This window comes from Carassius carassius, chromosome 13 (assembly GCF_963082965.1).
Source record: "Carassius carassius chromosome 13, fCarCar2.1, whole genome shotgun sequence".
Taxonomy (NCBI): Eukaryota; Metazoa; Chordata; class Actinopteri; order Cypriniformes; family Cyprinidae; genus Carassius; species Carassius carassius.
The window spans coordinates 24,907,636-24,920,515 of record NC_081767.1 but is presented as its reverse complement, the minus strand read 5'-3'; the positions used below and the strand labels follow the sequence as shown (position 1 = coordinate 24,920,515).

Below are 12,880 nucleotides of genomic sequence, written 5' to 3'. Positions count from 1 at the left end.
TGTAAGCTGGTAAATAAGTGATAGTTCGCCCCGATCAGCGCAGCTAGACCTACTCTGCCGGATCCTCCACTCCTTTGTTAGAAACTTCAGAGACTTTTTTTGTGTGTGTGTGAGTGAGTGAGTGTGTGTAGATTTTCTTTCAGTTGTTGTTTTGTTTCCCCTGGTGAACTCCCGACCGCCCACCCTTCGGCCCTTCCATAGGCACTGCTGTCACTCTCTGACAGTGCGCCTTAATTTTACACACTGCTGGTTCTGATTGAGCCCTCCAGGGGGTGCCACATTTCCCCCACGCCCTGTATCCCTTGCCTCCTGGCATGTGTGCACACGTGGGTGTACAGTATTTCCTTTAGCGCTGGTTAATATTTAACTGTACTCAGCAGTTAGGATGGACGGGTGACTGACTGTGTGTGTGTGTGTGTGTTTGTGTGTGTGTGTATGAATGAGGGAAGGAGGGGGGTCTTTGCAGTTGTTTGTTTGTTGATGCCTCCTTGTCTCTACCCACTACCCCCCTCCTGACATTGCAAAAGTCTTGAATATTTGAGGGCTATGAGCTCTCATACAGCGCTGAGCGGAGTGATGTAAGGAGGCGGTGTTAATCAGGGCATACACACGCACTCGCTTTCTTTCATACTTTTCATTTTTCACAGAGGTGGAGGAAGAGCTTGTATTTTGTGTTTCACACATTGGAGATGAGGTAGACCATTTCTCCAAACCTTGCAAGCAAGAAACCTTTACTATTATTGATAAATATGGGTCATGGGATTGTTCAAATCCTTAACTCGAAATATTTTAGCGTTATGTATAAATCGCCATCCAAAAGATAAAAAAAAAAAAATTGAAATAAATGCTGTCCTGTTGAACTTTATCAAAGATTCCTGAAAACAATCTATCACAATTTCCTGTTTTCAAAATTGATGATAAAAATAAATGTTTCTTGAACACAAAACAGCATATTAGAATGATTTTTGAAGAATCATGTGACACTGAAGACTAGAGGAAAAGCTGCTGAAAATTCAGCTTTGCCATCACAATTATAAATTACAGAATATATTAAAAAAAGTAAATGTTTATTTTGAATAGTAATAATATTTCAGAATATTAATTTACTGCTGTATTTTGATCAAATAAAAACAACCTTGATGAGCATAAGAGACTCCTTTCAAAAACATAAACCAAAATGTTAGACACCAAACTTTTGAACAGTAGTGTATATGTGGACAAAAATAAAATTGCAATTATTATAATTTATAAACTGATTGGACAATTTTTCCATGGTAAATAATAAAAAGGTGGGTTAGAATACAATCAGGTTAGTTTTAAAATACCACAGACATTTTCTTCAGAAAACATAAAATCTGCCTTAAACTAGATTTAATATTAGCATACGAACAGGCAGGCATATATTTACTCGCATAACCTACATTAAGTAAATCAAGGCTTTAACAAGTGTAGAAGCTCTGAAAACATTCATAGAATCAGTTCCATTATGTGTCATATTAGATTTAAATGTATGTGGAGAGTTTGTCTGGTGTGCTTTGAATCTTCTTCTGTGTGCTGTAGATATTGATATAGGTTTCTATTGTGATGCTCAATTTTAATATTGCCTTTGTGTGTGTGTGTGTGTGTGTGCGCCTGTCCCAGCTGCCCTTGCGTCTGGAGTGGCAGTGTACGTTATTAGAATGGGGATCTAGGGGGCTCTCTTCAGAGCCCTAACCCCAACACACACACGCATGCCTACAGCTCCTCAAATCCACCTTACCCGCTGCTGATTGGCTGGCTGGTTGAGGAGTTATCAGGTGACTGCAGTATAGTGTCTCCAGCTAAAGCTAAAAGCCCTGTGTTTAGAACAGCTCCAGAAGACCATGACATCCCTGAGTCTGCTGCCACGTGCTGAGCCTTCTGACATAAAGAGTGCTAGGCCTCGGATCTCTCTGATGGCTTCAGCAACGTTAAATGAGAATAAGGCGAATAGCAGGAACTTAGCCAAGAGTTGATAATGAACTAATGAAATCATTCACTAATGTATTCTGTTATCCAAGTATGTACGATGTTGAAGTATCAAACGGGAGCGTACAAGTGTGTCGTGGTGTTATGGATGGAAATTCTCCAGGCGGTGGGCATTGGAGTAAACAAGAATCGGAGAGGACATGTTTAAGTTGTTTACCTGTTTGCATTTGTTTTGTTGCTTGCCCTTGCTGAGACGGAGATTCAAACAAAGCTTGGGTCTGGCAAATTCAAATCAAAAACACTCACCATGGGGCGGCACTAATCTTCAGAGTAAATCAACACATTCGCATTCATTTATTACAATGTTGGATACCGGTTTCGGGCCACGAGCGTGCATGTGCGTGTTTATGTTGAGATAAAAATGAAGTAAATGCTTTTTTGCAAATTTTCCAGTGTACCCACCCACACTCCTGATTCAGTCTCGAAATACCCCTGCTTGGAACAATCTATAAAGTGGAGGAAAGAAGGGAGGAGGACGCGGAGGGAGAGAACTTCAGTGGGATGGCACATAGGGAGATATGGTGTCTGTGCTAAATTAAATAAAAATAAATAAATAAATTAAATGGGGACTGGCATGAGAGGGAGAGAGAAAGGGAGAGAGGGAGGGGGTAAGGAAAAGCGAGGGGAAAAAAGAGAGATGTGTCCACTGGGATCACTATAAAGCGTTTTCTCATATCCGTCTCTCATGGTAGCCTGTTCCTTTAATGCACAGACAGAGTGAAGGATATGTTGAGACACAACATGAGAGAAAGCGAACTGAAATGAAAATGTGAAGACAACAGAAGAAGGAGGGGGCGTGTACGGCACATGCCCCAGTCAGATATGACAGTTGAGCAGGGTTGTGCTGTGGCGCTACAGCTCCGTGCTGCGTGGTATGTGTTGTTGTCTCGCGTGCGGGTTGCCAGCTCGGGACTGGAACTGTTGTGGCTGTGACAGTGACGTATGAGTCTAAGCGCTGTCGGTGAGATGACTCTCACTGCTCAACTCTCTCAACGCTCAACGTACACACGCGCGCATGCACACAGAGCGCAGCTGTGATCTGGAGGGTTTGAGTACTGTGGATACTTCACTCTGTTTGCCTCGCTCATGAACATAGCATATCAGAATAGAAGACTTTATCTTAAAGGAATCGTTCACCCAGAAAGGAATATTCTGTCATTATTTACATTCCTCAAAGACGAAAACATTTTTAACTATGCCTTTAAAAGCCAAAACTAAATAATTTTATTCATTTGTTTCAAATAATTTATTTAAAGTTTTCCAAATGTGTCAAAATTGTTAAAGGTACAGTACCAAACAGTGTGTTTAATTCTAACTAGACAAGTTGCTGTAAAATGCTATACACTGCTTTTTAATTTATATTAGTCTTTAAACATGGATGAGGAGAGACTGTTTGTGGAAGTTTAGAATATTTTATATGATCAAATATTAAATATTTCAAATGCCACAAAGAAAAAAATGTGTGAGAGTGAGCAAGCGGTGAGAACTGTTCTGATTGGCTGTTTTTTGTCTCATCATACCCCATTTTTATGTTCGATGTGAACATACAAATTGTTTGTTGTCACACCTGAGTAGGACAGATTGTCTAAAATGGTCTAACAGTACAAAATTGCTAGTGTTTTGATTTCAAGAAAGCTTCACTAACATTACAAGTGGACTTCACAGTGGAAAAAATGCTACAGAAGTGTAGAATGTGGCCTTTAAAAAGTTGTCTCCTCTCTCATTCTCTCCATCTGGTTTTTTTTCTCTCTCAACACACAGACACTGGTAGGGGTTTCTCTCGACCTGACACTTTGGTTCAGCAGCTGGAGTCTGACAGCACACTCTATAAATCACACAGCTCTGACAGCACACCTCACACACTCTCCTATTCTCTTTTCCTCCTCACTCTTACTCGCACTCTGCCTGCTAGGTTCACATATCGTTGTGACAACAAAGTGTTGACGTTGACTGGCTGTAGATAACACTCGCTAGCCCTCTGTCTCTCTGTGCATGCTGCATTGTTCACCGCGTAATGCTTTTTCTATCTTTGTCTTAGTTTAGGGCTGCTTTGGAGTCAAAACCTCCTCCCTGAGGGGAAGCAGAGAGGGTTTTAGTGAGGCTATGACATGGAAAGAGAGTGTGTGTACTTTGAGTGCATCTCTGAGTGGCAGAACACAGCTAGCGTAGCGTAGCCTAGTGTTAGCCTAGTGCAGTGCTATCGCCCGTGACATGGTTCTATTGAGGCCACTGAGCTCATCTAATATTTGGACCTGCACACTCCACAGATCTCACAAACGCACAACTGTGTGTGCCTGTCCGTATGGGCTTATGCATGCATGCATGTTGTTTTGGTTTGTAGTCTGTCTGCGACGCATTGTTGTTTAATGCCTACGGAAGGTGTGAAATTTTATATTAGTGACTGCTTACAACAAAAGAATATTCAACGAGATAAAATTATAGGGCAATTTATCCATCAGTAATAAAATAATGAAGAATTAATGTCTCTTATGCTGCAGTTATTTGATAAAAAAAAATTGAAACAGTAATATTGTGAAATATTATTACAATTTAAAAACAACTTATTTTCTAGTTATAAAGAATATATCTATTATAAAATGTAATTTATTCCTGTGATGGCAAAGCTGAATTTTCAACAGCCATTACTCTAGTCTTTAGTGTAACATGATTATTTATACTGTAAATAATTTTAATATCCTGCTTATTTGGTGCCCTATTATTATTAACAATGCTGAAATAGCTGTTTTGAGGATTCTTTGATGAAAAGAACATATATATTCAAATAACAGCATTTACTGTGATTTTTGATCAATTTAATGCCTCATTGCTGAATAAGTTTTAATTTCAACAACAAATACTCATTACATTTTTTTAACAGTAGTGTATATATGTTACTGTAAACTATGGTTGCAATGGTATTTATAAGGGTCCATCTGTATGCCAGTCTGTGTGTGCCACTATTTGATGCCTGCAGAATGTGTCATGTTATATTAAAGACAGCCGACAGCGTATGTTGACTTTTACAGCCAGCTCTACTCTCTTGCTGAAGATTACATCATCGAGTTGCTTATGTACATCATCGCTGTATAATTAATCCCCTGTACAGTTAGTATTTATTTGACAACCTGGGACTTGACAGAGATGTACCGATTTTGGATATACAGTATGTATAAGTGTAAACAGAGCGTGTGCATGTGTGCGTGTGATGAATGTGAGGAGGCCGCCCTGGAGCACAGTCAAAGGAGGTCAGTCATAGTGGATTCACTCCCTCTGCTCCTTTCAGAGAGAACAAAACGACCATACAGATTTTGACTGATATCACCTGGATTTTTTCTCTCCACATTGCTCAAGGTAAAAAGAAAGTTTATGATTCCATATAAACCACAGGTGAACAGGTGTTTTTAATCGTTGATTTTGCCACTATTATTGATGTAATAGCTGAGGGGTGCACATATATTGTATCTTGTATTGGTTATTTGCATATAATTGCAATATAACGGTTTGCATAATCAAATTTTTTTTATAATATGAACATTACATAATGTGAAGCTCTCTATCTTTTTTGTGTGTGTCCATCAAGTAAATAAAAGAATAATAAATAAATGTATTATTTTTACTAAATTTAGTATTTTTTAGTAATAGATAGTACACCTTGGCTTAGTGGAAGCTAATTTGTAGGTCATCTGTCATAAGCATATTTATGTTTACATTTCATTCAGATTCACACATATGGCTCCAGTCCTGGTCAGGCCAGAAAGAGGAGAGCATTTGGACAGTGACGTGGGTGTAGTGCACTTCAGTACAAGAGGACGGATTTGCAGGGAAAGTGCTAAATTCAGGGACAGGCACTATCCAGGTGGATGGTGATGTGAGTAGGTGGGTAGAGGGGAGGGATGAGGGAATCCAGGGGCAGGGTAGGGGGGCATTTATTTGTAGCACACTCCCAAGTGAGTTTCCTGTCTCTGGGAGGTGAGAGCTGGGAGCATATGAAGCTTTAAGACAGCCCATCTGCTAGTCTCCGGCCATTGGAAGACTGTCAAGTGGGTCTAAAAATAAGCTTCTCTAAAGTGCACCAGGCGGCAAAGGTGATTTTTCATTTTTTGTTAAAAACGGAGCAGAGAGGGACAGACTAGGATCCTAAGAGCAAAGCTGCACTCTCTAACCCCCCACATCTCTCTCTCTTTCTCTTGTACTCATTCACTCTCTCACTTTTTGTCTTTTTCATTCATGATCCTTCTCTCTTTCCTTTTAAACCCCCTTCTCATCACTTTTTCTATCAGCTTCAGTATTTCCTCTCCGTGTCTGTGTTTAGCCGTACAGACAGCAGACAGACTCGGCAGAGAGTACTCTATAAAGCCGATAGCACAGAGACACACTGTCTGTTCATTTGTGTGTGTGAGTATCTAGATACAGTAATACAGTGTCTAGTGTAGAGTGGCTCTTTCTCTTCCTCTTCAGTTTTTCTCTATTGTAATATATAGATGAATTATATATATTGCACTGAAACAAGACTTATCTGAATAGTCTTATCAATTTTTGATTTTATGAATATTTTATTTTATTATAATGATAAAAAATAAAAGATTTTAAATAAAAAGTTAATGAAAATACGACCATTAATAGTCAATAATTTATTTAAATGTAGTGTTATAATAAATAATAAAATACATTTAAATAATTAAAATTGAAATTCTAAATAAATTTATGTAAATTATAAATTATATGTATATATAAACCAAACAAATAGTTAAAATATATAACTTGTTTCTAGTAATTTATTTGAAATAAAGGCGTTATTATGATATAAACATGTCGTATAATTTTTGTTCTGAATCATATACTGAAGCTTGTGTTTTTGTGTGCGTTTCACTGGGGAGCTGCCGCTTTCCACTGTTCTGAGGTCAACTCGGAGACATCCTTAATTCCAAAGAATCCTGTTACGAAAAACAGTTTACTGACACCCTCACTGGCCACCCTCTCCAGCAACACACTTTTCTCTCTCTCGCTCTGTTCGCTCTTGCAGAACGAGCCAACACATTAGAGTTCCACTGACACTGCACCGTCCCCAGGGGGCACCACAGAGCCCGGAGCCAGGGGCCCTGCGGCACACACACACACTCGCACACACAAACAGCCCTGATTGAAAGTGACATGACAGCCACTCAGTCTGGCTGTATGTGCATGATCTGTGTGTGAAAAGAGGCTGTGTAGGGAAACATAGATTTGATTTTCCTTTATCTTTATTTCCCCACCACTTCCCCCTTCTCTCCCCCCCTCCTCCTCCTCCCCCTCGGCGAGTGCAGCAGTCTCGCAGTCACTGCATCAGTAATGTGACTGGGCCATATTTCCCAGGAGTGCACAGCTCCGCAGGATTTAGCCTCTCTTTTATAACCAGTTTAGGAAAACAATGACAGCATAGATATTGACTGGAGCTCGCAGGGGCTGTTCTGCCCACCGCACGGCCTCCCCCTGCTCCGTTGCCATGCCAAGGGGGGAAAGAGAAAGGAGGCTGTCCTGCGCATTATGCCGTACCCTTCCCATGTTGCAGAGACGGTGGACCAGTGTTCTGGTATACAAATAAAACTACAATGAGCTTCTTAAACTGCACTTGAATTCAAGACGAAGTTGTCGCATTTCTGTTGCAACAATGGCGCATGACACATGAGCAAGCCTTGAGCGTCTTTGCAAGCTCTTCAAGTTCTCGTACATAAGTATAGCGGCATGCAACTGATAAAACACTTTATAGTGAATATATCTATGCACATGTTTTGGTGCGTTCAGTCCCAGCTCATCCATGACTGTTTAAACAGCCTTCCTCTGTGTTCCCCACCTCTCTCGCTCAAACTTCACCCTTCAAGAATATATCAATTACAGTTGCATTGCACTGATGTCATATTGCGAGTCATTATCAGATTCAGAGAGACACACCATTCTGGCTATCGATCGCCTGTGGCTTAATCAATAACGCTGCACCCGACGACGCACTCGGATGAAGAGAACAAACTGCGGCTGGCCTGAAAATGTGTTTGTTCCAACACACTGATTAACTAATTTAAACAAGTGTTGCTGGTTTGATCGCCCACACATCAGCTGCCATCTTTCAAGAGAGATATCGGAGCAATGGAAATAGATGTGTTGGGGTGTGTAAGTGGGTGTGCGTCCACGCTGGACAGCTGAAGTGCGACAGTGTGTTGCATTTATAAGGAAGTGTGTGATTAGACAGAGCAGATATATGATACCACAGTGGCTCATATATGCCAGAGATCATGAAATAAGCCAGCAGTGGGTGTTGATTGTGGCTAGTGGCCGTGCGTGTGTGTGTTTATGTGAGATACGTGTGCGCTCGAAAGTCTGAGTGCATGTCTTTTGTTTTAGAGAAGGATCTATGCGTGTGTATGAAGGATGTTGTGTACTGTATGTTAGGTCAGGCTCCCCGCACCCCTCCAGTCCTACTGTGCCATTTCCATCAGGCCACTGCAGTGCTGGTGTAACCCTAGACCCCAGGGAACAACACTGCCTCTCTGTCCCTCCACCTCCAAATCAATACAGCTTCACACAGCCCTGACAACCTGGGGGAGACCATACACACACACACACACACTTAATCACACACACTTCCTCTTTCTCTATCAAAAATGCAGACTCTCCAATCTTAACTTGCTTTTGTTTATGCATTTAAAATCAAAAACAAGAATGCAACAGTATTATAAAACAAATTCACTCTGGTTAACATTTTGAATAAACAAACACACACAGTAAGTATATATACAGTATTGCATTTATTGTATAAAAACAATTTGTTTTGTTACAAAAAAAAAAAAAAAAAATGTGTATATATATATATATATATATATATATATGAAATATTTTAGTTCATAATTAAAAAATGAATATAAATATATTCTATGAAAGTATATAAATATAAAAATTAATGATAAAATCATGAAATTATAGTATCTTTTATATCTTTGATCACTGAGTATATATTCATAATTATCTATTTTTATGATAAGAATTGTGTTTTAATTATTTATTTATTTTTTATTTGATTTTATTTGGTTTTGCATTTATTGTTATACGAATGTATATTGTAGATGGAAAAGTAAGGGTGAGAGAGTGAGAATGGTTTCGGGACATGACTAAGGTTAGAGTCTGAAACTGTATTTGTGTTTTAATTGGAACTCTGTACTGACCAATCAGAAACCAGGAATGAAATGGTCTGTTTTACAACGTGTAGTAATTTATTCTGAATTTAAGACGTCAAAAACAAGTCACAAAGACTTGATCAATGCCAGTACTGAATGAACTGAGATTAAATGACATGAGATTATTATTACTTTTATTATCATTGTGATTATTATTGTTGTTGTTGTCATGATCATCAGCGTAAATGAAAACATAGGCGACCCAGATGTTAAGCTGGCCTCACATTGAGTTGTGGTATCAGGTATATAATGACAATGGCTGAGTTGCATTTGGCTCTGCAGCAGGCGAAGATTGAGTTTGGAGGGGGATTGGCTTTGTGGGGAATAACTGATAATTGATTGAGCAGCAGCATATTCTTGGGGGCTCAGCTAAGGCAGGTTTGGGTAAATTGGGTCGTTAGTTGCTCTTGACATGTGCACGTGTGACAATGTGGGTAGGTACACTGTATTGAATCATTGCTCATTGTCATGAGTCCCAGGATTATTTCACCATGCCGTCGATTTTTTTGTGTTCCGTTTTGTTGTAATACCAATATGTGAAACAGGTGCTTGATGATGAGGACAAATGATTTGCAATATGTTTGGGTTTTGTCCGATGTGCACCTCCGTCTCGTTCTCTTCTCCGGCAGAGCTCAGAGTGAGATATAGACAAGGCTGGCCTCTGCTGGAAGTGGGGTGGAAGCACAGGCAGTGGGATGCAAAAGGAGAAGTGCTTTGCTCTCATAATGGGGTCAGTGGCTCCCAGAGAGATGCGTCTCCTCGTTCAAGAGCCTTCCTCGTGCGCGTCTCCTCTCTGTTCCATGCAGGAGGGGCGGGAAAAGAGATAGAGGCCAGGATGGAAAGAGAAGGAGAATGCGAGACGCACATCCCCTGACAGGCTGCCATTGATTCGGTCTGGGGTTTTAAGACCCAGTGGTTTAGCCTTCCTCGGATAGAACTCCCATCCCCTTTCGCCAGCAATCATTTGCAAAATATGTGCACTAAGATAAGAGGCTGAAGAATAAGTATTTATCAACGAAAAACCATGTTTAATCCTACAGATTTGTCTCCCCCTTTCCGTTTTTTTATATCAGGGCATAAAAACACAGTCTATCTCTCTTGGAGAGATTAATCTGGAAAGGAGCTTTGAGAGGGAAAGTGGGATGATTGCCGGCTCTTCTCTGGGAATTGGGTTTATGGTCCAGGGAAAAGCATGCAGAAAAGCAGGGCTGGCAAGAGACCATGCCAACACAATAACCATTTAGCCTGTGCATATCTGCTCCTGTTTAACACCTCACGCAACGACCGATTGATCTGTTTATCTGATCATGGTTTTAGGCCATTTTTTCGTCCAATTTACGCCACTATTGCTTCCTTTGTGCACATCTGTCACAATGGTGTGTACAGTGTATGATGACTTTTTGAAGTTGTAAATAAACCAAAGATTGCACTCTCAAAAATAAAAGTTCTTTACTGGCATTGATGGTTCCATAAGGAACCTGAAATGTCTGTGGAACCTTTCAGTTACACAAAAGCTTCTTTAGATGATCAAAATGTACTTCAAACTAAGAAATGGTTATTTTAAGAACTGTTCACTGAAATATGGTTCTTCTACGGCATTGCTGCTGCAAGCACCCTTTTGGAACCTTTGTTTTTTAAGAGTGTAATTTGACACAAAACTGTTTCTCTCCTACTTTTCTTCTACACTTCAAAATGGAGAGATTTGATATGTTATTATAAATCTATGTTCTGTTCTCCACAGTCCAAAAAATTGTGCTGATTTAAAAGATTCATAAACATGAATCAAATGCTCCAGAATATACAAATCAGTGCTTTTGTATTAGAAACAGAGAACGCTAAATCAAACGGAGAATGAATGTTGTGTTTCTCTGCCCGGTGCGGAAGTACAGCGTGTGTGTGTGTGTGCGTGGGTGGATGAATGGGATCGCAAGTGCTCATGTGCCCAATATTTAATGGGAGGATGTGGAGAAGAAAGAAAATGGGAAGAAAGGAAGGTGTTCGCTCATGGCTGCAGAGCTCGAACTCCTCTGTCAATGTGGGGCTGCTAGTCTTGAGATGGACGGACAGGCCTGGTGGGTAAATGAAAAGAGAGATGGATAGAGGGAGAGAGGGAAGGAGTCGGGTGGAGGTGTGGGCACGTAGCTTATTATTTCTCTCCTCATGTGTTCTCTTCTGTTCCCCTGTAGAACCACACACTGAGCCAGCACGCACAGTGAGACCGGGCCCCGCAGGACTCCCGGTTCAGCCTAGAACCCCGACCCAGGCCCGGTGGGGGAGGAACATTTCAACATCACAGCCAATCAAAGTGTCATTTGCTACTCACATGTAAAACTCTAACGATTCCGCCACCAGGCGCAGCTATTACGAACGGTGGGGAATGAATATTAATGGGATATGCTATTAAAAAAGAAAAGGAGAGGAAAAGAAGGAGATGGAGAGAAAAAGGTATTCTACAGTACGTGCAGTATTTTTTATCGTCCCTTCTTCCTGGTTGTGTGTTCCTTAATTTCTCCCCATTTTATTTTTCATTTTTTCTAGATTTTTTGGGGACAAAAGATGTAAAAAAAAAAAAAAATGGAAGGAAAAGACACCCTCTGCCTGATTTTAATCTCTAGAAATACATATCTTGTCCTCTGTTGCTTCATGTATCAAGCTTAATTTGTGCCAATTTTGTTCTTTTCAATACATATATTCTCAGCCCTTTTTGTTTGATTTATTTGTACCATTTATTTCTTGCAGTAAATAGGTACTTGTGCTGTGCTGTGATTGCTTGCCAGTCGTAATATTTTTCCTTTCTATTATTATTGTTATATATTTTCTTTTTTTCTAATTACAGTACAAAAGACAAAAAACATATAAAGAAAAAAATAAAAAACATTATGGTTTTGATCGGATTTTCCAGTACATGGGCCTTATGGATGTTGTAAAAATGAATATTGATTTCAGTGCAACTGGATGATGTCTGCTTTTTAAATGTGAATTAACCAGATTGCAATAAACTAGTACAGTTGAAAATAAACAAATAAATAAATCATGAATAAAGGGAATCCGTGTATCTGAAGTGAATGTTCTTTCAAAGCGTATTGAAGCAGCTGAACTCCTTAGAGTGGCTCTGTTCCCCTGATGCCGTGTGATTTCTATTCTTCTTGTCATGCTTTCTATTTAACAATAAATATCTGTGAGCTACAGTAATGCTGCTCAAAGAACACAGATAATGTGCATAAAAAACGTATAATGACAGTGATAAACTCTTGGATGGGTGCGAACACGTGCTTAACGAAGGCTTGGTTTATTTTTACATTAAGAGATAATAAATAATAATGAAAATATTTGCAGTGGATATTATTATATATGTTAACATGGTAACAATTAGTTAATTTTATACAAATTCAAGTCTACTATGATTCATCTATAGGGGAGAAGAATACAGAATATTGCATCACAAACCATGATTCATGCCACTTTGGTTTAATTCAGTGCAAGAGGATCTGAATCAAACACTTGAGTGTTTGCCAATTATATATGGTGTTTTATAAAATTGTTACATAAAATAATGCAGGACTATATATTATGTAAATTTCCCTGTTTATTTAGTGTTATGATTGCTGTACATGTAAATAGGGAAAAACCAAGCACTGATCATCAGATGATTTAATGTCTTGTGACTC

At 39.5% G+C, this 12,880-nt stretch overlaps 1 protein-coding gene across 3 annotated transcripts in view; it reads left to right on the top strand.

The window, feature by feature from the left end:
* The window catches only part of LOC132156182 (zinc finger protein 423-like), a 161,624-nt gene extending 149,365 nt beyond the window's left edge, over window positions 1-12,259 (top strand). For all 3 annotated transcript variants that reach the window (XM_059565076.1, XM_059565075.1, XM_059565074.1), the window contains one exon: window positions 11,399-12,259. In XM_059565076.1, coding sequence (XP_059421059.1) covers window positions 11,399-11,428 — 30 coding nt within the window. In that variant the 3' untranslated portion in view covers window positions 11,429-12,259. The remainder of the gene's footprint in view (window positions 1-11,398) is intronic.
* Window positions 12,260-12,880: the final 621 nt, after the last annotated feature.